This window comes from Aythya marila (genome assembly GCF_965140915.1).
Source record: "Aythya marila genome assembly, chromosome: 6".
Classification (NCBI taxonomy): Eukaryota; Metazoa; Chordata; class Aves; order Anseriformes; family Anatidae; genus Aythya; species Aythya marila.
The window spans coordinates 9,577,271-9,602,714 of record NC_139047.1 but is presented as its reverse complement, the minus strand read 5'-3'; the positions used below and the strand labels follow the sequence as shown (position 1 = coordinate 9,602,714).

The 25,444-nt window shown below is 40.2% G+C and overlaps 1 protein-coding gene across 7 annotated transcripts in view; it reads left to right on the top strand.

The window, feature by feature from the left end:
* AGAP1 (ArfGAP with GTPase domain, ankyrin repeat and PH domain 1) overlaps positions 1–25,444 on the top strand; it is a 354,680-nt gene that overhangs the window by 291,016 nt on the left and 38,220 nt on the right. For all 7 annotated transcript variants that reach the window (XM_082763868.1, XM_082763867.1, XM_082763866.1 and 4 more), the window contains 3 exons: positions 15,881–16,035; positions 18,275–18,365; positions 24,487–24,709. In XM_082763868.1, coding sequence (XP_082619994.1) covers positions 15,881–16,035; positions 18,275–18,365; positions 24,487–24,709 — 469 coding nt within the window. The remainder of the gene's footprint in view (positions 1–15,880; positions 16,036–18,274; positions 18,366–24,486; positions 24,710–25,444) is intronic.

Sequence of the window (25,444 nt, the reverse complement as noted above, 5' to 3'; positions counted from 1 at the left end):
TATTATTTCTGATAATTGATGCTGAGGGCTGTGGCGTGCCTCATTTAATCAGCACTGTTCAGCACACTCCAGGGATGTAATTCATGCACACTTTAACATCCAACATGGCTGACAGGGCTTGGACACACAACCTAACGGCTACATCATTTTTTAATCAGCTATCTGAGGACTATTTATCTAATCAACAAAGAACTCTGTCACACGGAGACCAGAGGTGACATTAGCAAGTCTGTAGTTTCTCAGTACAGCAGTGGAGGAGGATTTGTAGGGTGAGACTCTAGATACTGAGACTCCCCTAAGAAAGAAAGCATATTTCTGCTTGTCATGCATCAATAGTGTGGTTTAAGCAACTTGAAGGGGGTTAATGTTGTGTTTAGGTGAGTAGCACCTTAACCATCCTTCGAGAACTTCACAGGTATTATTAAACAGGCGTACCATCAGATGTGCACATGGTTTATACAGTAGATGCTTTTAGAAATAATGGTATGTGATCGTAATGGTGGTAAACATATTTAGTACAATACCTAACTAATCAAAATCAGACAGGAAAAGTAGATTCATTAACACGGAATAAATAGCATCCCTATTAAAGAAAGCAAACACAGAAGAAACTCTGTCTGCAAGGGGTTGGTCACAGATGTAAAGTTATTGCCTGAACAAATACAAAGATATGCAGTAACTGGGAGTCATTAAGCTTAATTGATTCCCAGTTACTCCGTATCTTAACAAAAGGCCATTCCAAAGCCTAATTTTCTTCTTCATCTGCTGACATGCCTATTCTCACTTTATGATATAAACATTTAAAACATGACCAAGCTCATTTTACATACAGCATGTATGTTGAGTAAGTATAATTCATCTCACAAGGTGAAATATTCAAAATTAACAGCAAATGGAGGATTGCCTATGCCTCCAGATACAGCTGGATGTCCTCCCAGAGCTTCAGCTGAAATGACAAACTGTTGCCACCATTTTATCATCAGGGCTTGCTGCAATGGACAGAGACCTAATGTTTAATCATCTCCCACTAGTTTTAACTGTCTTCTATTTGGATTCATTTTACTGATCTCTATTTCAGTGGTGTTTGGATGGTCAAAGACTTGTTCAGCCACTAAATAACGTGTACAGCTTCCATTTCAGAGTGTGTGCATTTCAGTCTGTGCCTTCTAAACTGCAAATGTAAAGATAAGGACCCAGAAAATTGAAATAACAGAGTGGAATTGCATCTGGTAAAGTACAGTGAGTCTCTTCAGCACCTGAAGAGTCATGACAAGGGCTTCATGACTCCTATGCTCCGTGTGCTCTGCAGCCACACACAGCCCTCTCTCTGTCTGTTTGCCAGGCTGTAGCATTTCTACACGTTAAGCCACACGTGCCCTAAGTCATGCTTGATTTAAGCAGTTAAGGCTTTTCATAGGAAACCCAGATTTTTATTGTTTTGTAAGGTCCAGGTTGTAGATGTGGGAGCTTTGTGGTTCTGCAGCTGGTGAAACAGAAGGAGGAATGAATTGGTGGGAGTAATTCATTTAAAAAATAGGAAAAGCTTGTTTAGAAAAAAACAAACAAACAAACAAACAAAAAGTGTGAGGTCAAAGCCTGTGTTCTGAAAAGATGAGTTTATCAAATCAAGATCAACTCCCGAAGGCAAGCCCCACTAGCAGTTTTTAGGTAGCTAGATGCCAAGGATGTTGTTTGGTGAGCTACAAAACCCCTTTGCCTGCAGTTTGTCTCTAATTAATCACTTTTTCCCAATGTTCTTAAAAATTGCCCTTTCTAGGGGCTTCTCTGATGCCCTTATGACATGAGTTGGATGCTTCTCAACACCCTTTTGTGGCAGGGAGTTTGTCTTGCACTATTGGCAGGTGCAGTAGAACTGGGGGAAAAAATGGATGTATGGGCTTTGAAAATGCAATCTGTCCCATTTCGAGGCTCTTCTGGCACAGTAAAGTTGAGTTACATTTGCAGAGCAATGCATATGAGAAGTTTGCCTTGCAGCTTCCCTGTAATGGCGGTGCTTTGTTCAGCAGGGCTGTGTGACTGGTGAATCAGCGTGAGGTTTTTGAGGTGAGAATGAGGGCTATGTGCTACCCCTTTGAAATGACTTTCATATAATGTTATGTGCAGAGCGAGCAAACCTTGACAGCTGTCATGGGTAACGCAACCCCTGCTGACACACGGACCGCTGGTACGATAGTCCCATTTGATAGAGAGCACGTCCTTCTAAAAGTAGGTGTCAGCCCTCGTGAAGTGCCAAGCAGCGGCGAGTTTTGGCGTACTGCTTTGCAGAGCTGTGCTTGGTACCCAGCTGTACGCAGGGACGATGCAGCCAGCACTGCACTCTGCATTTGCTGACAGAAACTATGCAAAAGAGCATTTTTCTATGTGGCTCAACCAAGAATTTTTTGAGCCCAGGCTTAACACCTGGCACCAGGAGGCATCCGTCCTGGCCAGGGCTTCTGCAGGCTGTGAACTCTTGAGGAGCAGGAGACACTGGACATGTCATGTCATGGACAACACCTGAAAAGGGTTTGAATTTTTTTGTGTATCTGTGTTTTGTTTTTGTTTTTGTTTTAATCTTACAAGGGGCCATAGGTGAGGCATGAATGAACAATGGCCGGTGTTTTGTCTTACTGGACTTATGGTGTTTAGGTGGAGACGTGGCAAGGTACTTTCTAAAAGTGAGAGCTACCACATTCCCTGGTGAAACACAAAGCTGATATTAAAAACACCCATAAGATGCTCTTGCAACTCTTTTGAGTGACCCAGAAGGAGTGAAGGAAGGAAATGGGAGTGCTTCTGGAGAGACTGCAGGGAACACATCCAGTCCTCCCTTCTGGATGCAGAAATGTCTGGGGATGTATCCTTCCAAAAATGCAGTTCTACCCCAACAGAACTTTGCAATTGTGCACACCATTTGTTCGCCATAAAAATTATGATGAAAATTAGGATGAAGCAAAGAGGAATACAGGCGGTTTGAACTGGTATGTCTGTTCAGGTAGCATGTGGTTCTTTTACAGTATATGGAGATGATTCAACGACTGCTGACCTCTGACTACCTGGGGAGTAGTTCCTGCTATAAAAAATAAATATCTGTATGGTCCATTGTAACACTTGACACAGTTATATAGAAGCACATCATTCTTCCCTCCTTACAAATCAATACGGTAGGCTCTAGTCCCTCAAATGGTATATTTGAACTAGATGTCTGAGCGTGTATGTGCCACACGAGTGACGCATCAGATCATAGATGGTGAAATTGAGAGTAGCTTCCTTGTAAGAGCTCAAGAAATCATTTTAACCCTTCATCGTAAAACCACATGTCAGGCTCCAAGAGTCAACGCTTTCATGGCTTGTTGCTTTGTGATTTCTCCCTGTGGTAACCACTGGGAGGAACTGCCGGACGATGGCCTGCACCAAGTCGAACGTTGCAACAATCAAGGTGTTGTTTTGCAGGTTTGTTAAAAGCAGAGCTCAGAGCCATCGGGTGACAGATAATGACTTATTGTGCTAGTCCAGATTGAGAGTTTGGAAGCAAAAATTAATTTGCCTGGCAAAGATAAGAGTTTAATCTCAGTAATCTAAATTCTGGAGTTAATGAGCTTGGTGAAGATCAGAAACTGTGCTTCCACTCTGTGCCTACATGCTAGTTGGGATGGGGCCCTGCTTTGATTGCTGCAAGATGTTGTTTTCATGTCAGCATTCAAGCCAGAGATCAGGGCAAGTGTCGATGTTAATAAGATTTTCTCAAAACATTACTAAAATACATTAGTCATTCAGATTGTGGTAGTCCAGCATACTAGGCGGAATACTAGTTGCTGTTTCAGGACAAGCTAAATCAAATACTCGTATCTTTTGGGAAATAGTTATCTTCATTCCAGGTATTTGTTGTTTGAGAAAAGTGTTTGTTGGTTTCTTTTTAGTATCTCTAAGTAGATATGCTTCTTAGTAAGGTTATTCTAAGAAAACAGACTTCCAGAAAATACTTCAACAGATAATTCACCTTAAAGCTCTTTTCTAATTACAAAGCTTTGTTTCTGTTAAATAACGAAGTATTTTTAATAACTTTTCATTGGAAACCAGTTCTGGCTTTCATGGTTTTCTTTATCTATGCACATACATATACAACACCAGAGCTGGCAACCAGAGATCACAATGAGCTAACTTAAAACTGGGGAGTGAACCCAGACTGGATGGACTGAATATTCCGGCATGTAAGTCAAAGACAGATCAGGCAAACGATGACCTCCAGTGCCTGCTGAGGCCTCGTTGGTAGGTAGCAGAAATTTATAGTCAGACTGTAATTTTGAAGGCAGTCAGGGTGGGATGGCTGGGCTAGGCCCTGGTGGTCGCACACACATCAATCACCCGGTGGAGGCTGAGCTTGGCACTGTCCAACCCTGCTGCTGATCATATTCGTGAATTTTCAGAGACCGCAGAGCACCACCAAGAAGCAGACTGGAGTCTAATCGATGCTAAAGGACACACTAGGATGTATCAGGACCTCAGCTTCACTGAGAAAAAAAGTCCATTTGTTTAAAAAGAAGAAAAAGGCATGACACTGAACACATTAAAATGGACTATTTCATCAATAGGTTAATAGAAAACCAGGCTGCAAGTTCACGTCTTGCTTATATGTCCGTACTTTAACATGCGATTAAAGTTTGAAAAATGAAAACAGACTGGGAAAGGGTCTTTGTATACTGGAAATGGTCTTCCTTTCCTGAGGGTGCCAAACCTCGATTTTGCCTATTTATATGTAAATTTTTTTCAGGAAAAACAAGTTTTCAGCTGGGAAATTGTGCCTCTCTAGTTGCTGGTACCTGCTGGGACTAGTTAAGTATTTCTAAAACTGAAGATTTTTCATATTGAAGGATGCATACAATGAAGATATATTTAGATTTGATGAACTTTAATTTTTAAATAGATCTAACTTAATCTTCCAGATAACATTACATATTTTAATTTCAGTGATATATAGTCTAAAGGATGTCACTCAGATGAGTGACACGAGCCAGCAATGTGCACTTGCAGCCCAGAAAGACGATTGTGTCCTGGGCTGCACACACACGAGTGTGTGTGCACACTCTGGGGAAGCCTTGTAGCAGCCTTTCAATGCTTACAGGGGATACAGGAAAGCTGGGAGGGACTCTTCATTAAGGAATGTGGTGATAGGACAAGGGTAATGGCTTTAAACCAAAAGAGGGGAGGTTTAGTTTAGATGTAAGGAAGACATTTTTCACTCTGAAGGTGGCAGTGTCCCAGGCTGCCCTGAGGAGCTGTGGGTGCCCCATCCCTGGCAGTGCCCAAGGCTAGGCTGGATGGGGCCTGCTCTGCTTGAGGGGTGGCACTGGGGGGGCTTTGAGGTCCCTTCCAGCCCAAACCGTTCTGTGATGTAAGGTACCCAGTCCTCCATTTTCCCTCTCAGCATAGAGCACTAAAGCCTGCGGATCACTTTATTACAACAGGACATCTAGCTTAACAGTCCAGGGTGCTGAGGCATTTCTCTTCAGCTGCAGTAATAACTTTTTTATAGCTGTTTTACTGTCTGTGCAGTTTGAAGTTCTTTCTCGGAGTGTACATGAGGATAGCTTTAAACAGGCAACTTTGAGATAGGGGCTGGAGAGAGAAACATTCTCCTTTCAGTGCCTGAACACATCACCTCCTGCAAACACGAGCTCCGTGCTGCTTTATGACAGGTATCCGTGTGCAGCAAACAAGTGCTTGTTCCAGCCTTAGATCTTCAGCCGAAAATCAAGCTTTTTGTTAAGCATTTGAATGACTTTGTGTCACTGTTCCTTTTCTGTGGAAGCAGCTGTTCAGTCTGAGTTCCATGGGACATTAAAAAAAAGTTCTCTGTTAAATTTAGAAAGAAAAATTCTTAAATGCTTTATCACCGTACTCATTATGTTGTGTGATGTTCACGTTATCCTAAAGGGTGAGGAGCGTCTGTGCTTAGGGGGTCTGATTCCAAATTCATCACAAGTTTCTCCATAATAAGCTGAATCAGAGTGGTAGAATGTTCGGTTTTAAAACGTCATGGAAATTAATCATAATTAATAACACTGTAACCGATACTGTCCTTTTTAGAAGTCTCACACCTGAGCTCAGGCTCTCCACTGTCTGTGGGCACTAGATCTGTGTGATCTACTGAGAAAAGTCATAGAAGGAGGTCTTGATGCTCTTCCAGTTCTCACTGACCACAGTGATCTCACCCCTGATCCTGTACAACACATTTTACAAAATTATTACAGGCCAGGCAGTGTTGTGTTATTATTTCTTGAGTGGGTAAGCTGATGAGGTGGTTGAAAAGCTTGTAGAGATACCACTTCCCGTAGATATGCCATTCCCTCCTTGTCCACAGGTAAAGGAGAGGGGACGTTTCTATTATTTCAGCCTAAGTCACTGTTAGAGGCCAGCGGTACCATGGTGTACTTGGATGTTTCATACAGTCCTGTCTGATGCAACTGAGTCTAAGCATGTTGTTGATTGAATGCGCTTCTCATGCTGTGAATTCACTTTCAAGGCAAAACATGTAGATTTTGAAGAACGTAAAAATTTAGTCTCTCTTAATGAGCACAGGAATTGAGTGCTTTTGAGCAATATTTCCTGCTAATTGTAAAAACAGCAGCTGGGATCTCAGAAAATCTAAAAAATTGTGGATTCTCATAAAGCAGTGGTGGTGTCCATAATATAATATATATATATATACATTTGCAAGTTCCAAGTAAAACTTGTGTTTTGCAGTGATTTGCCAGGGGTGAGGGGGAAGCACAAATAAAATTTACGCAGCATCAATGTCTACTTGACAGTCTTCAAAATAATGAAGTAATGCCTGTAAGCTCAATCCTGCAAATAATATTCATTCTTGTTTTGATGATTTAAGCCCATTGCATCATCACCTCAACTTTCAAAGGTGTTGTAACTACAGGCATCAAGTGATTAATATAGGCTTTTGGAGAAAAAGAACTCCTCTGGCTGAGTTTGAGTATTAAATAGCATTTTACAGTAGTTGTTTTGACAAGTCTGGTATCCTCTGTACAAATATGTTGTGCATTTTTAGTTCTACTGGTCTGGTTTTGTCTGTTCTAATAGCAGATTCGTCTAGTCTTGCCAAACCTTGTCATGTTTCAGAGTTTTAAAAAACATTTCCAATAAGGAAGAGGCTTTCCATATTGTTTGTGGATCTGAGAGGCTGTATAGTCCTGTGTGCATTTTCTGTGTGTAACTCTTCACATGTAACAGGCTTGTGCTTGTATTTTACTTCACATGCTATTTTGATGTTTCTTTTTTTCCCCCCTCCTCATTTTTTTTCTTTTCTTTATTTTTATTCTATTCTCTTTTTTTTCTCTTCCCCTTCTGCTCTCTGGATGCAGCCAAACGCAAAGCTTGGAAACTAAACCGTGTTGGTAGCCTGCGAAATATATACAGCAGCAGCAGCACCAACACTGAAGGTAACAAAACAACACGTTTTAGATGAACACCTCCTCTCTACCCCTTTTTTAACCCGCTTTTCTGAAAATTGTCCTCATTCTGTCTCTCCCTTACCAAATGCAGGAATGGAAATCAAATTTGCCCAAAGCATGCGTGCTTTCATCTTATGTTTGCAGAGTCATTCCAGTGGTCTTTTCATCTTTTTGTTTGTGCATTTTATTTTACCATTCATGTTCCTTTCAGCTTACTTAAATTTTGACCTTTCCCTCTAGTCGTGGAGTGGTGATGTTTAAATTACTTCAAGAACCCATTTTCTTCTTTTATTTATTTATTTTTTTATATTCCCTTTATACATGTGGGCACTCAATGTAATATTTCCCAAGTTATTACAGTTTTTAAAAGTGTTAGTATCAGGTGTAATGATCTGTAGCCAAATACAATAGTGTGCCGTGACATTTAAGTAACAGTCTTAATTTGTTTTGTGAAAGCGTTCTCCATAATGCTCTTTGCAGCTCTAATCCAAAGGCGAGACAGTGCCGGGTCATTTGCATGTGCTACTCTTGCTTGTAAATTCTGTATATTGTTGTATTTCTAAAGGTCATCTGGTGCCAAAGTTCACAAATTGACTTACATTGCTTTTTTTTCACCGAAGACAGCCGTCATGGCTTTTGTATAATAGCACATTGAATTTTTTTTCCCCCCTCCACCTTCATTTGAACAACACAATTATAAACTTCCTTCTTTTTTTATTATTACAAATGTCAAAGGTCAGAATTACTTGGAAGCCAGGAGAGGAGAAAAAACCTCTGCCACCATCTCCAGCGGCATGTAAGAGGGATAGTGTAAGAAATATGGAATGCAAAATAGGTCACAACTCAGTAATCTCAATATAATGGGGGGGGGATTTTTTTCACTTAAGTGCGAACCAAATGGGTCAAGTAATCGCAAGCGCATGCCCTAACACTAATTGACTTATTTTGGAATGATTATAACTGTAATATTTTTCTTAATGTCACTGTTTTCTGGGCTGTTGATTTTAGTGATTGCCAAGCAGTGGCATTAAATCTCTTGTAAATTTTAAATTGCATGCTATTTCTGTAAACAAGTCCCTCTGTTCACATCCTGATCATTAACCTTTGGTGATTTATATCACCGTCCTTTTTTGCACAATTACTGCTGTATTGCTGTTGGATGCTGTGCTCTCACTGCCAAATAAAGTATATGTGGGAAACAAAAGTGTAATTTTCCTGCAGCTTGTTAAGGAGGCTTTTTTAATTATAATTTTGTTTTATTTCTCAGTGTAAATGTAAAATTATTACCTTTCAGAGCAACAGTTGCAAAATTCTGCCTATTTTGATCATTTTGGTGTCTTTTCAAGTGCAAAATATGAAATGAGAGAAAGTGATTATTGGACATAAATGTTTTCTTTTTCCATTTAATAGGAAACTAAGTAGACACTTTTAATAATACTTAATTTTGTATGTACGTGCTGGTTTTTAATATTTTCTGTTAATCAGTGCACAGACATGTTTGTTGCAGGTATTCTCATGGAGGAGCTGGTGATTTTATACCTACTTGTTATTAAATTGTAGCAGTGAAACAAGTGTAAAGAATTCCCTTGTGTCTTACAGATGAAGATCTCGGGGTATAGGGCCTGTCTAGTTTAAAAAATCCCTTACTGCACTCATCAAACTAGCTGTCGAAGGCACACTGAATAAGCTTATGGGAACGTGTTCCTGATAGCTATATGGTCCAAAGAGTTTTGAGAGATGTCATCAAAGTGAAATTCTGAAATTAAACAAATGCATCTTTTTTTGGAAGTATAATCCCTGCTAAAAACTGAAGATCCACTGTTCTCCATAGTTTTGCATCTCTGAGCTTGTATGTTTAACCTCACTGTGATAGCGTGAGTTGTGAGACTGGCAAATGTAGAGTTAATGAGCAGTGTAAGTATTAAAAGCCACATGTTTAGATAATTATGCCTTCAAAAAAGAAAATGTTGATGGGAAATGACAGTCCAGAATAACAAATCTGCTTTAGTCTTTAGCACATGCTTGCTCAATTGCACTTACACGTTTTTACAGAACAAAAATATTCTCATCATGTACAATTCTCATTTTTAAAAGCTTGATCTAGAAAGCAGTTTCTCAGCTAGTTTTTAATTCCCATCCTATTATTTAGGGATTCTGTGCACTTCCATGTAGCAAAATCTCCAATTAAGATGGGCAAAGCAAAGGTCTGCACACAGCAACTCAGATGCTGCAAAGGTTTCATCGATGCTTAGCAGCAGCGAGTGTCTGCGTGGTCCTCCGCGTGGTGGGTCGGTCACTGGTGCCTGGTGCTTGCACAAGGTCACCTTTTGTTACACGCCGTGCAAAGCTGAGAGTCCTCCCTGGACGTGGCTCTTCTCAGCTATTTGATGCCCAAACCATTGCATTTCTGTCGTGTCTGTCCTGGCCGGATTTTCACAAAGGTGACTGTCTGGGTGTAGGATTCACAGCTGGATGACTCTAACTTCTGAGGGCAGACAGAAGCGGGCATTGTACTGCTATGCCCTTTGCTGTTCCTTCATCACTTCCGTACTGATGTTATTTAGAAAGATTATTTCTTAGATTAAAGAAACTAAAATTTCTTGCAATTGTAGAGTTTGACTAAAACTGCTCATTTTCAGATCTTTGTGTTGTTTTTTTTTTCTCATAGGGAGTCACTGACAAATGAAAAAGTCGCACCTGCTCCTTATTGCAGGCAGCCAAGATTTAAGCAATCCTTTGATTTTCTAGGGGGAAAGCATGTAATAGCATGTCGCACTTAAAACAGACCCTGCTCGATCTCACTCTTCTGAAGCTGGAGTCTGTTGTACCTGCTCTCAGAGCAGGATTGTTAAAACATGGAATTATTTTTCCTGTAGCAATGTGTAAAGAAGTAGCTTTATGAAATGTAGCAACTGTGCTCTGCATGCTTTGGTTAAACATTCAAAAAGATACTAAATCCTCATTTTTCCACTCTTCATGGTTACATGGGACATGTTAAGCCGTGCTGCATCGGAGTTGCCAGGATCTCATGGAAAACTTGTCTTCTGCATATTCATTAACTCCCAAACTACCTTTTGTTGAAAAGGTCGCAATGCTGTTGCTGCCGTGATGCTGTGCCAATGCAGGTAGTTAGCTTTGGCTCAACCACAGCAGATGCAGGGGGAGGCTGTTCATTCACAACACCAAAGATAAGCTCTACCCAATCGACAATTTAGAAAGTGAGCTGTGGGCTTGAGATGTAATGGGGAACACCTAGTGCAAGTACAGACTTAGGTACCCTATGAACTGAATTTAAAAATGACTTCATGCATTTCTTCAGATCGTGTTGTCTTAAAGCGAGTACATATGGTGGGGGGGCTGAGCGCCTTGAGCTAGAAACAAGCCTTTCATCATCAGTTTGTCATTCACGGGTAGTGATATAAAACAGTACCACTGAAAAATTCTTCCAGTGGAATGCAACCTTTACCAAGAGCTGTGGGCAACTGATAGCAGAGCTATATTGTCCTGATAGGGTTGATTTTCAAAACTAATTAGATTTAGACACTGGGTTTGGAAAGGGGAGAGAAGTATTAGCGTAGTCATGCCCAGTGGGACATGGCACAAATATTTCCTTAATTGATGCTGCTAATAAACATGCTTATCTTCCAAGTTACAGGGATAATTTACACCAAGTGGCAAAATGTAACGATAGTTATCGTTATGTAGTACATAAATAACATGCACCTTCGTTGTAAACAAATTGTGTATTGTAAACATCCAGTGTTGATTGCTGGAGCACCTCAGCAGTTTTTCATTATCATCCTTTTGAAAAGATTGAGGGTTATTAAGGAAGGATGCTTGAGTGGAAGTGGTTTTTGAGAGATAGAAGAGGATGTGATAAAAAGGGAGTTTAAATAGGTCTTGGTGTTACTTCAGGCAGGCTTGAATAGGTCCAAACCTGTAACCTCAACTCTAGAAGATGCTTTATGGGTGTTTGAAATATGCCATTGAATCTCTTGGTTCTACACTTGCTGTTTCTGGAAAGTATATGCTGTGCCACTGGCATCTCTTGCTATTAATTTACCAAGGTAGCATTAGCACCAGGATCCTCTGGCAGCTACATTGTGCAAAGATGTAAATGCACGATCTAGCATCTAAGGTAAGAGGCTGGTTGTAAACCACTGACTTGGAAGTCAGAAATCCAGTTTTATTTCTGATTCTTTACAAATATCCATGTGGGCCTATGAAAAATGCCTTAATCTTGGTAAGTCTTCATTTTATGCCCTTTGAAAAGTAACAATACTGTGGGTTTTTTTTAAAGTAAACATTAGGGATGGGTGTGATTTCTGATTGTAGAGTGCCTGGCAGAAAAGGGGGCCTTATCTTCCACTGATGTGAAGCTGTGCTTGTGGTTATCCACCACTGGTGCAAGGTGTCAGGAGCTATTTGTGCAGTTCTTGGTACTGAGAATAAAAGATCTGAGAAGTGAAAACTGCAAACAAAATTATATAAGCACATTGTTTAGAGCAGCTCTTACTGGGATACCAAGACGTGTGTTTTCCCTACATTTTAGTGGACTTAATTGAGCTCTCTGGAACAAGTTATAGACTAATTGTATCCTGTAGTTATTTTCAGTGTAGATTGCTAAATCTGATCTCTGTTACGTACAATGAACACTGGCATTGGTGTGGGAATGCAGTGGATGCAGTGTGACTGTGCCTGTTTGTCTTCCCTTGCACAGCACTTGTAAGGAATTGCGCATCGTTCTCCATAAGTGGGTGGGCTGTAGCAATGTATGTTGTTTGGCAGGGGAAAATATTCATGAAGTTCTGCTGAATGAAGGAAACTTGCTATGAAAAGGTAATGGTGAAATCAGTATGTGCAGCATCAACCGTGGTACCGTGTAGTTCCTAGAAAGTGGTGGTGCTAATGGCTTCCGTACCACTATATGCAAGGCTGTGTAGTTTTCCTAAAACTCACTGGTTGCACATCCACTGCTCCTCTAGTAAAATCCAAAAAAGTCTCACGTGTTATCAGCTGTATCACCACAGTCCTACAGTTTGGGCTTATTTCCCATTTTAGCCACCCCTTCCCACTTATACCCAAAAAAAAAAAAAAAGAAAAAGAAAACCCACAACATTTTAGACATCTCATGTTGATAATAACTTCCAAATGTAAATCAGTTGCAGCTGTTTCTTAGCACTTTAACCCTTTGTCTGCTGGGCTTCCAGGAAATAATTGATGACTGATTGGCCCATTAACCTTTTTAAAAAAAAGTTTGACAGCCCGGACTTGTGTAATGAGGAGGGATTCTTAGTGAAATCAGTTTGATGGCTGAGTTGCTTGCCCCTGAGGATGAAAAATTAGCCCCATGGGACCTCGTCTGCATAGAAACTGGACACAATTAGTGTAATATCCGGTGTTATTAATGTAGTTTGGAGTAATTGGGCAGGTTGATTTCGACAGGTTGATGGTGCTAAAATACTATTATAGTGGACCTTTCTATGAATAACTGTTAAACATGGAAAACTGTTTAATAAAATTTTGTGATTGGGCTCATAGGGATTTAAATAGCACAACCCATAATTTTACCGAAGAGTAAAACTGAGCAATTTCACCCTGCTGCCTGGATTTTTCTGTTTGTGTTTGCGATGGGTGAGGATCTACATGTTTGCTACCTGCGTGCCGTGCCTGTCTTACACATTGCTCTGCAGGTGACGTGGCGTTGGCTCTGGTGTTTTGTTTTGCAGTCGTGTCTGCAAAAACAAAAATCCCATCACATTTAAGCAGCAAATGTGTTATTGAATGCATCTTCAGCTGGTGCTCTTGCTTCTTGTCTGAGCTTTTTAAGGAATAAGCCTAATAAAATATGCAAACTTGTGCGTTCTTAATGTGTTGTCAACAACAACCAAGTTGTCAGCTCGCTTCCTGATGACATGGAGATGCCCTCCCGGCCCAGCCTTAGGACATGCTGCCGCCCTCGTAACCCGTGGTGGGGCTGCATGGGGACAAACACACCAACACGCTGTGCAGACCTGGCAATCCCAAGCCACAGCGGCTGCGAGGCATTTGCAGCTTTTGTCACAGTGTCATCTGGTCACCACAGAAGAGGTCAGGGATTAAACAAGAGAGCCTTTCCTTCGGAAAAAGGATACTTCATGTGTAAAGGAGCACCGACAGGAAGCAGCTGGCGGTGTTCCCCCCATTTCACTCGAGTCGCCTGGATGGCAGGGTTCACACACCACGCAGGATGCCTTCCAGGAGCAGAGGGTAACTTCAGTGCAGCATTCCTTGCAAACAAAGCCTGCAGGGGCACTGTTGTGAGTGAGGACAGTATTTCAAACTTGCTTTTAAAGGGCAGACTGACCGGATTGCAGAATTTATTTCTCATAATAAATTCCTAAGTACGCAATCAGGATTATTGGCAAATACAAGATGGGAGAGTTCAATCATGCTGAGTCTTGGCTTTATGCACTTCTTTCAGGTCCTGGAATTGTGATGCTGGGAAGTCATGTAGTTCTTAGATGCTGAAATTTTGGGCTGGACCATGACAGGATTGTGTCTCTGCAGAGAGTCTCTCTAAATATATAGCACATACACTTGTTGATCATTATGGATGAGAAGCTAGCTCAGTCCTGTGTGCTTGAGGAGTCACCTCTCTCGTAGCGCCCTTGTTTCTTTGCATCCATCGGGCTGTACTCCCTGCTTAAAAAGGAGGCATGGGGAATTCATTTTCCCTGTAGTGAAAAAATGACCCCAAAGCCACACGCCACCCCATGCGATAGCTTTATCTTCCAGCGCCCACTGAGTAGAGGAGAGATGAAGGAGAAGAGCACAATGCCTAAGAATGAATCTCCTGAGCTGGATTCTACCACAAGCTGCTTCATGTGAGATTCATTTTTTTGTGTTCTCTTACTCTGCCTGCGTTCCCTGGCTTTCTCAGGACCCTCTTCCCTCCAACAAGGCTTTCTGGAGGTGCTTCAGTGTTTATTCTGCAGCACTGGGTTGTCCTGCAGATGACAGGGCCCAGGACTGAAAGCAGTTTTAGTCTCTCTGTTGGACTTAATCTTACATCACCTTCATAAACTCTTGAAGCTCCATTTGATAAATGTAACTTCTTTTTTTTTGTGATTTAATCAGCATTTTGCTTTGTGATCCTACCTGCTTTTTACACAACATTGCTATAACAAATCTAGTTATACCTGCGCAATTGCATTTCTCTCCTCTTTCTGTTTCCACTTATTCTACACATATTTCTTTATTTATTTATTAGTGTAACTGCTACTTCCGGTGTTCTCATGCACCTGGAAATAACCTTCAGCTCTGTGTGTGTTCTCAAGGTGCAAAGTAACCTACTCTGTTTTTTGAGAGTTCATTAAAGCAGCATAAGCAATGGTCTTGCTAGCATGGAGCTTACCAAGAAAAAACAGTTGTCCCACAGGTAGAGAAAATGACTTCCAGCGAGCAGCAGTGCTGTCTTTAAATCTAGTGCTAGATTGGTCACTTATCTTTACATGCTCATGGATGACAAGGTAATGCAGGAGGTTCATGGCTCTGAATACGTAATAAGTCATTAGCAGACATGTGAATGTAAATGCTCTTTCTAAAGCCCGTTACGTCTGATGTTCACCAGAACTTTGTGCTCTATTATTACATTCCTTTCATGCTTCATGTCTGCTATTCCCAATTCCACTATCTCTGTTTCAGCTTTTTTGATTTTTTTTTAATTTGACTTGGCTGTCCCATGTGCAGTTAGTGTGCGTACTTTTGTTAATGTTTTCATATGCTGCAGTGCTTCAGCCTGAATACCAGTCCTTATGCTCCAGTGGCCCTAAAGGTTTTTCATTGACCTTTTCTGCTAGCTTCTCAGGTCATTTTATCATCTTCCATGTCAAATGTGAATGTTGAATAAGCTGAACTGATTTTAATCCTGTATAATCCGGTGTATTTGTGCTGTAGACCAGAAAAGCACATATATTTTTTTAACATATCTGTGCATGTACACATGTGATTGAAGGAAGAATTGACAAACTTTGTGTTGTCACCTCTTTATAGTCTGTCCATTTTTTTTTAGTTATTTTGTGACACATGTAGCTCTTAGCACCTCAAGTTAAAGTCTAAATAATATTTGTTGGCCACTTCGTGTTAGAGAAATGGATAGACTCAACACTAAATACTCAAACACACAGAGGAACTGAATATTTATGCATAAAAAAGTACTTTATCTACATAGCATTTAGAGAGAAAAAATTTGCATCTGCAAGTTGTTTTGGGATGCATTGTGCAGCTTCAGGGTAGTTGGATTTACTTAGCCTTGAATTTCAGACATTCAGACCTGCAATTCCTTGTTACATTGCAGAAATTCTCATCAAACAGGATTGCTTAGGCCTATCTATCGAGATCCTTAAACTTTTCTTCCTATTACATGTTTTTTTCAGAACAAGAAGAAAACTTCGAGTTTATCATTGTCTCTCTCACTGGCCAGACATGGCACTTCGAAGCTACCACATACGAAGAAAGAGATGCATGGGTACAAGCCATAGAGAGTCAGATCTTGGCCAGTTTACAGTCATGCGAGAGCAGCAAGAACAAGGTATGGGACACAGAGTAATACTGAAAATGAGTTATGGTGGTTGATGATTAAAAGGAAAGCAAAATCAAGAACCCTGAGTTTTAAAACTTGTCCTCCTAGAGACATGCATGTGCTAGGCACATGGCACAGTCTTGTTAGAGCTGTATATGTTTCTCAGATATTTCAAGATAACTGGTACTGTAGCTTGTTTTGCAGTTTATTTTTGAGAGCAATTGAGTAAATAGAGCTACTGGGTTATATTTGGGTCTTCTGGATTGCTCTTAAAATTTGACTGAAACTTGGAACAAGGTCCCTACTGAGAAGTTATATTGTGGATTCACTACTGCAGACTCAGGTTTGTTTCAAGGTAGGGAAGGGCTGCAGAAAGTTCTTTAAGAAGAGCCTGTCTTGGTGAAGAGTGGAGACAGACCCAAAACCCAGCTTATTGACTTGCCAAATCTCAATTAACATTTATTTTGCTCCTGCATGGCAAAGTTTAGTTAAGCATTCTAGTTGGCCTAGCCATAAATGTGCAGTGGTGTTCAGGCACCAGGCTCCGCAGTGATAAAGTGATACAAATCACAGAAATCAAAGATAAGCTATTGCCTTTTCCTAAAAGGAGCTGTCTTTCTAATTTGCCATGCTTTCACATTACGACAGAAGTAATTTGTTCTTCTTTCCTATTAAAATACACGTTTAAAATCTGAGAGTACTTGAGCTGTTGCTCATTGTTGGAGGGGCAGGAGAACCTGTGATTCCTGAGTCTTTGTGACTGCAAACAGTTCACAACTAGAGAGCAAGGTGTTGAGCGGTAAGGGAGAGAGAGAAATGGGGAGTAATTGTTCAGACCTGTAGACCCCTTAACCTTATCCATGTGAGAGATGTCTTTAATGATTTCATATTGCAAGAAGGAGACTCAAATTTTGAAAGGAATGCCTGCTTTCATTACCCCAACCTACCAGAACAGATCAGACATCAGTAATTATCATCACTGTAACATAATTTACTTCCTATTTGGTTAAAAAAAAAAAAAGTTTATTTCTAATATATATTTCTGAGAGGGAGAAAAATTACTGCCTATTTGGTTTTGTGTCTGACTTTCATAGATTTGCACATTTTAATGTGTATGTTAAGAGAGCATAGCAGAGGAAATGAGTATACTAACACCCACGTTAAAAGAGCCCTAATAGAAAAGAGGGCAAAGAGTGGCTGTTAACATTTACTGTGTGATACCTACAGAGAAGATTGTCCTTTGTGTATATTAAATACATGTATTCTTTTGAAAAGGAGAATCCATTGATAAGATTTTGCTTGTTCAGAGAGCTTTTTTGGTTATATATTCAACCTGCTACAATGCTCCAATAGATTTTTCTGTAAAGTATTTCCAAGGTCTCACAACAGAAGAACTAACCAGAACACCATAAGCACAGCTAATTGGACAGGTTTAGTAAGCCTCCCATTGACAGACTGGGAAGACATATCTCCACATGCCCATATGTAAGACCTGGTCCTAATCCTGCTTAAATTATTTCAAAAAAGATTGACTTTCATTTGAAAATTAATTTCAGAGAGCCTATAATTTGGTACAGCTAACAATTTTATTCTCAGATAACCCACAAGAAGGTTTAGTTGGATAGAGCAGAACTACTTCTACGTGGTGACAGACACTCCGGGTCATCGGCCGGTCATCATGGAGAGAATCTAAATGGGAGCCATCTGATTAAATCTGACCTTTTGACAATAAAAGGGTTTCGGTTTCTTTCGCAAGCCATCCCTTAGTCTTCATTAGCAAAAGCAAAAACATCAATAAAAGAAATTGATTTGATACAATAATATTCTTATCTAATTTATCTGAAGAAGTAAATCTATGCTGTGAGTACCTTTCTTGTGAATAGCAGGGCTCATCCTGAAGCTCAGTTTTCCTCTGTGCTTGCTCCCCACCAGTGAGATTCCAGGCAAGAGTCCCCAGAGTGCTGGGAGTTCCTGTGCAGGGTGGGGACAGCTCTGGGAGAAATCCCAAGCTGACAAAATTAGAGGAGGAGAGAGGGAATTTCTGCTTGGCAGGCATGGTCTTGTGGTGCTTGGAGACGCTGTTGAGGTTGTTATTTCTTGAGAGGCAATCCAAAGGCTTCAGGATCTTTCAGCTTATTTGTTGAAACTTGATCTAAGCTTTGTTTTGTTGCCTTTGCTGACAATTTTTATCTAACCCTTTTTATTGGGCTCTTGTTTGTTGCATACGTGTTTCTTCGAATCTACACAGTCCCGTATGACGAGTCAGAGTGAGGCCATGGCCCTTCAGTCAATAAGGAACATCAGAGGCAATTCCCACTGCGTGGACTGTGAAGCACAGAGTAAGTACAGCCATTGCTGAAGGCAGCACGGGGTGCTTGCTTGCAGAAACTGACCTCACTCATCTCCTTGGCCAAGACTTGGGTGTACACCCACCGCAGGCTTTGTCTTTTTTGGTATTATATTCCATATGTTGTTTGCACGTTTCTTCTTCATTATGGAGTTTGCTTAATCAAGCTTAATTTATGTTAATTTATACTTAATATATGCCATGTCAGATGAGTCCTAATTTTTCCCCCTTGTTGTTGTACTTGTCTCTTCAAATGTGAACATTTTTTCCCTTTCCTTTGAAGAAAGGGAAAAAGGACTTTGCTCTTTGACATCAGTTACTTCCATTTTCTTCCTACTTTGGGTGGAGAAGGGCATATGTACTGTGGTAATATTTTCAGAGAGGTAAAGCTTAATTTGTGGGTTTTGGGTTTGTTTTTTTTTTTTAGGGTTACTTGTCAGAAGAAACGAAGTCATTGCTCGTTATGTCTGGATACTAGAAAACTGATTTGGGAATTTTTTCCCCTTTATGTTTCTTTCCCTTTTTTATTTTTAAACATATACCTAATGTTCAGAAAAGTGTTCTCAAGAATACTTTGAGCTGCTCGTCACCTCACTAACCCCAGCTGAGGTCATTATTCCGGTGCTCTTTAGTTCCAGAGGTTTGTAACAAAGCCATAAAAAGGAAGTACTCTTGCTCTAAAGCAATTAGCTGTAGAAGCTGAAGGATTGAGAACTTGCGCATTTTTATTTCTTTGATGTTTGGAAGTCAGAACTTTTTTCTTGTGATTTTACATGTGCTTAAAATGGAAAAATATTCATTTATTTTTCTTTGGATACTTTTTTTAAGACTTACTGTTTAGGATTCTGACTATTTGTCTAAGCCATTTAAACTTTCCAGCTAAATTTAAAATGAACATTCATACAAAAGTGTCAGTGCTTTTGCATGATTAATTTGCTGTCTGCATAGTTAACAATTCAGCTGATTCGGTCATCCACCAAGCAAGCCTGCCTCATCCTCAAAAGGTTTGAAGAGAAGGTGGTTAGCACATTAACAGGCATTTAAAATGACAAGTTTTTTCCAGTCCATGCCATCAAAATGTTCTTCACACTCAGATTGATTTTAACTGATTCTTTTGAAAGATATTAGATGTCAGATATTCGTATTCTGTCCATAGGCAATGGATCAAGAACAAAGGCAGGTAGGTGCTCTGTCCTCAGCATGCAGGGATATGAGCCTTGACTGGACTAGGCTTTGAGCACCAGGATTCAGATCCTGTCCAAACAGCTCGATGACCTGCTTGTAGGAGATCTCCAGTATAAATATCATGGACCTTTCACAGACAGAAAAAAATATCAACCTTGATGAATTAAGGTCTTTACGTTCCATGGGCTAGTAATCCAGAGTGTGGTAAACAAGGAAAAATGTTAGTTTGGCTGGTATTTTAGCACACACAGATGAAAGTGACTCATTTACTCATGTTCTTTCATATTAACCTGGTAGTCGTTCAGATTTATTCCAAGGCTTTAGTATAGTTGTAGCAGTATTCATATAAGATGCAGTGCTGCATATGAGAAGGATGGGGTTTTCAAGTGACCTTTAGCTTCTCTGAAATCTTCTCCAGTCTATCTGTACAGCTGTGGGTACAGATGTGGGTTTCCAAGACCCTGCTAACCAGTCACCCAAATAGAGTGGAAAAGTGTAATTCCTTTATGGCAAACAGGTTCCCACACTCACCCGTGTCCTTGCAATGTGCCCACGAACCCTTTAAGCTCTACCCAGAGTGCACACTATCCCCGAGGTATGTTTCTCTCCTACTCTTGTACCCCAGTATTTATGCAGCTCAGCTAGATGTTTAATCAGAACATGATTGTGCAAAAAAAGCCTTTTTTTTTTGTTTGTTTTTGTTTTTTGTTTTTTGTTTTTTGTCCTTTCAGCCAGGTTGTTTTTCATCCAGATTGCTTCTTGGGTCAAGCTGGCCACACGTGCACGGTGCCAGCAGAGGGGCTGTGCCAAGAATATGTTGCAGGGAGAGGGCAGGATGGGACCACCCTTTTTGGCAGCTGTCAACACTTGGGGAGTAGGGGGCAAGTTTGCAACCTCAGCTGGAACCTCACTGAATTGTTTGTGTTCTCGGAGATGATTTAAACCTTCCTTGTCTCTTCTTGTCATTTGCCCTTCCTAATTTTAAGTCCTCTATTTCCTTTGAAAAACCTGCGTTAGTTCCTAAGCAATGTATCTTAAAACGTAAACATGCATGCACACTGTGTGAACCTCAGCCTGCTGCTTTTTATGCCAGGCCTTGCTTTATTCCCTTCACTCCCTTTCTCTCTTGCCTGGGCAAGCCCTTACCCCGGAGCATTTTGCATCACAAACACCAGGGCCCTTGTGGAAGGCTTGCATAGTTTGCATCTTCACAAAGCCAGATGTTTGGGAGCAAAGGAATATGAGATGTTGCTGTCCCTCACTTCCATTCAAGGGCCATCAATCTTCCACTTCAGAAGTCTCATTCTTCCTCTTTCTAGAACGCTTTGGCTTTTTAGCACTTCATTACAGCACTTTGTTTCACTGGGGAATTTCTGCTTTGTTGTATGTTAACCAGCAGCAGTAGTACCAGGAGCCCTTGAGTGCTTCAGCCCTCTGCCCCTTTAGCAGTCTCAGACTGCAAACTCCGTATTAACTTTCCATCCCAGGAGAACAGAGGTGACACTGAGGCACGGAGGCCTTCAGGTACTGAATTTTTAGCCCAAGAGGACTTCATGCTGGTTTCACAAGGAGACAAACCTTCCCTTTTCCCGGGGGCCTTGCGAGCAGCGAGAGGCCCAGTTCCAGGTGGAGAAGGCACTGGAGATGATCAGATTGCTTATGCAAACGAAGCTAAATTTCTGCCTCCAGATGCTTTTTGCTCTTCCAGTTGTAATGCTTAAAGAGCATATTGGAAGAGAAATATTTCACTCTTGTAAGGTATATGGAATATTAGATCTTTTCTGTTGCAGAAAAAAACAAAGAGACTCTCATTATGTGTTTCCCAGTCCAACAGAGTTTAGTGTCTAGACTCTACCATGGTGTATTTTGGATTTGAGAGCCAAACACTGACATAATAACTTCAGCGTCATTGTCAAGCCTATCAAACCCATCACAAGATACAATTTTCTATAGGTAGAATAGAAGAAAATTCTCAAGGAAATTAAAAGATACGAATTTTTCCCTCTCTTGCTACAACCCTGCAAGATGCCTTCACCAGCTGCTGCTGCTCCTTAGTTTCCTTGCTCTTCTGTTCCTTTCTTCAGAGATTTCCTCTGTTCAGCCCAGCACTATCTTTGCCATGCTGAATCCGGATGAGTTTAGCATGTGCAAGTCTTTCATCAGCCACCCCATGTCCAAAGGGATGAAGGAGATGGTGTGAAGAGGTTATTTTTCTAAAATAGCTGTGTTAAGAGCTTTGGCTTTCACATGACCAATTTGATTGAGGTGCAAGTCAAAGTGGGGAAGAAGTTTTTTAGAGAAGGAGAAAACTGAACATCTTTAAGAATATGGACAGCTGAAAATTTAAATCTGGGAATATTCAGTGGTATAAAAATGCTTGTATTTTGATTGACAAATTATGAGTAACAAAGAGAGAAACTAGCTTTATAGTACCTCCAGCTGCACAGAATGGGCGTTTTCCTTCTACCATCAAATTTGGGTGTATGCATACTGAAGAAGTGCCTGCCATGTGTACTCTAAGCATCCTCGAATTCAAAATTACTGTTGGTATCAGCAAGAAAAGTAAGCTAATTCTTTTATCTTTCTCTTCTTTTTTTTTTTTTTTAATAAAAATTTTAAAATTAAAAAAAAAAAAACAGTAGATTGTTTACAGCTTAAAATTTCCAAGAATTAGATTAAAAATAAATATATATATATTTTATGAGATCAAGAATGCCAATTTACAATAGCTCGCCATATTAATTGGTCAGTAGTGACTCGTAATCTAGCTTATACCCTTTTGAGAACAATTTTTCATGTGCACACAAATTGAAACAGAAGTCATCAGTGTCGTCATATCATTTTTTCTCCAGATACCAAAGACCAATGCTGCTTGTCCAAGCTGCTTATTAGAGCTCTGCCATGCTTTGCATTATCCTGTTGTGACCAAAATCAAAAAGTCTGTTTTTTAACTGAATGTCTGTAATGAATTCAATACTTTACTTTTCTGTTTTGCCACCTTCTTACTCAATTGTGTGTTGTCAGATTGTTGAAATTTAAAATAATATCCTGACAGATTTTCTTGGTTACTTCGTAACTTCTTGGTTATCTGTTTGTTGGACTAATTCAATCTAACTAGTGCTGTTATTTGGAAGTAGACAAATATTTTAGAAATGTATTTAGTAGAAGATACACCAGATGTACTTAAAATGCATAGATGTATTTCTGGAGGGTGTCGGGATCAGGTCCTTAGCATCGCTTCTGTTGGAGTAATTATAAAAATATTAATCAGTAATTTTTCTCTTGCTTCGTTCTGAGTTAGTACTTCTTTGAATTCATGACACTTTTTATGTCTGTGAAGATAACCCTGCCCTTTGCAGGTTAGGGGCAGAGATTTCATTCCAAGTCACAGTTTGTAAATTTTAAATGGATACCTGCTCTGTTTAAGCTTTTATAGACAAATTAGTGTTTCAGGGGTTTTAGTGTATTTCAAATACACTACTTGAGTTCCCCCACTGGCAAGACACCAAAAGTAACTCATGGAGGTGACCTGGAGAAATATGCAAGAAAGGAGTGTTTCATGCTTGTCTTACTAAGGACTTGTAAAGCATGGCAGGTGTTTTGTCTTCTGTAGTTTTGGAGATCTGAAACACCTGCTGTCTGTTTCTAGAGTAAGACTTAGTATAGCTGAAACTTTTTAAACAAAAGATCTGTTTTTCTGCTTAAGTGAAATAAGATGGGGGAGCTTTCTTGTTCTTTATTATTTCTAAGGACTGACAGAAAAATGTCAATCAGTCTTTTCAATGAAATGTTGAATTTTGCCATTAGAAGTATCTGCTTTCATTTAATATTTTTGACCAAAAGTGACACGGCAAATAACTAGGAAATATTTTCTTTCCACTTATTTTGGCTGCCAAAAATAACTTTTTCAATTTTGGGTTACACAAAATAGAAATGAGTCCTTTGATGATATTTGCAATAACAGAAAAAAATTATTTTCCAGTCAGCTCTAAATTTTGTTTAGATTTGAATAAAAATTGCCTGCCTTCTCAATTAATCATGACTTTCCTGCTTGGCATTTGTGATAGCCTACTTGTTCTTTGGGAGGCCTAGGGTAAGGAGAGAAGAAAAGATGTGACAGCAGGTGGGAAAAAAGCCACCAAAAATTCCTCCCATAAGTCTTTCATTGCATTTGTTGAAATGAATGTTTGTTGAAGAGGGATATTCATACAAATCTAGATTTAAATAACACAGGACAGTGACAAAAAGTGAACCATCTTGGGAAATGACTTTGAATTTCCCGGCTTTTGTCAGGTTTGTCACTGCCTTATCATTTGTGGGGTTATTTTTTTGTCTGTGGAATCCTTCTGGCTAGTACACTAAAACTGGCACTGTTCAAAGTATCACATTTTCATCTTAGTACTTATCTCCCTGATCTTAGAGATGAAAACATACCCCATAGTGTGTTAGATGTAAAAGCCATATGTAGGTGATGATATAGATGGTTATTAAGGGAGTTGATATAGTTAGCAACAGCGACATTGTATCTACTCTTTTTTTTTTTTTTCTTTTTCTCTTGTAATTGGCTACGAGTGGCTCTAGATTCCCAAGGAGGGACTTTTTCTACTACTTCTTCATAAGCTGCCTGCTACTCAGTTTATATTTTCCTTGTTTCTTCTTTTCTTTCTAATTCACCCTTTACTTTTGACTGCAGCTGGAACAACACATCTTTCATGACAGACACACACCCTTAGGGTTTCTCAAAATGGCTGGGGTCTTAAGAAGGCAAAACTTACCCTTCTGCCAGATCTCCTCACTGTGCTTGTGAACAGAACACCAGATTTTTTTTCCCATTGTTTTTGGAGGCAAAATCTTTTTCCACAAACATTAACGAGAAGGTTTTGTTAGGTGTTTTGTTATTCTAATGGCTTTTCTCCTTTTTCCTGTAGACCCTGACTGGGCCAGCTTGAATCTGGGAGCCCTCATATGCATTGAATGCTCAGGTATACACCGAAACCTTGGCACACACCTCTCCCGGGTCCGCTCTCTTGACCTGGATGACTGGCCTATAGAGCTCATCAAAGTGATGTCTTCTATCGGGAACGAGTTGGCAAACAGCGTCTGGGAGGAGAACAGCCAAGGCCATATGAAACCTTCGTCAGACTCCACAAGGTATGCTTTCTCACTCCATCTGACACTGGCATGCACTGTCAGGTAGCATGTGATACTTACTGCACATGGCAAAGACTGTAAACTATAAGGCTGAGCACATAATTCCTCATTTTGGCATTTCAGTCAGAGGTGGTAGGGCATTACAACATTTTACAACATAGTCTTTTAAAATTCTACCTTCAAGTATCCCTTGTAAAAATCAGAAGGTGTATATCTTCACTGCATGCCCAGGAAGAACATATGTCAGATGAGGTGTGTGTCAAAAGCAGAGTGACCCTGTTATGTTCTCATGCTCGTGGAGGTTTCCTCAGCAGCTCTATGATTTTTTGTTCAATTGACTGACCGACAAAACAGCGGGAGATTGAAACCTCCCACCTGGTTATACCTCAATCTAAATTACACTGTAATAAGTTTCTTTGTTTCATTAAGCCACAAAGTTCCTGGCTCTTGGACTATCAGTTTATGATTAATGATCTGCCTTCAGTAGACCAAGCTCACCCAGGACACTGCTGTGTAATTTGTCCCTGGCTATCAGGTCTTTGGGTTTGCATCACAGCTGTCCTGAAAGCCCTGCTCAGTATGGACTTGCTTGCTTTCTTTATGTGAGATATATATGATGCCATAAGTTGGTGGGGGAGTGTGTGTTTCCTATGAGAGCAGTATTTTACCTACCAGTCATAGCTCAGTATAGTGAAAATCTTTCCTGTGATACATTGTCCTACTGAAAACTGAAGG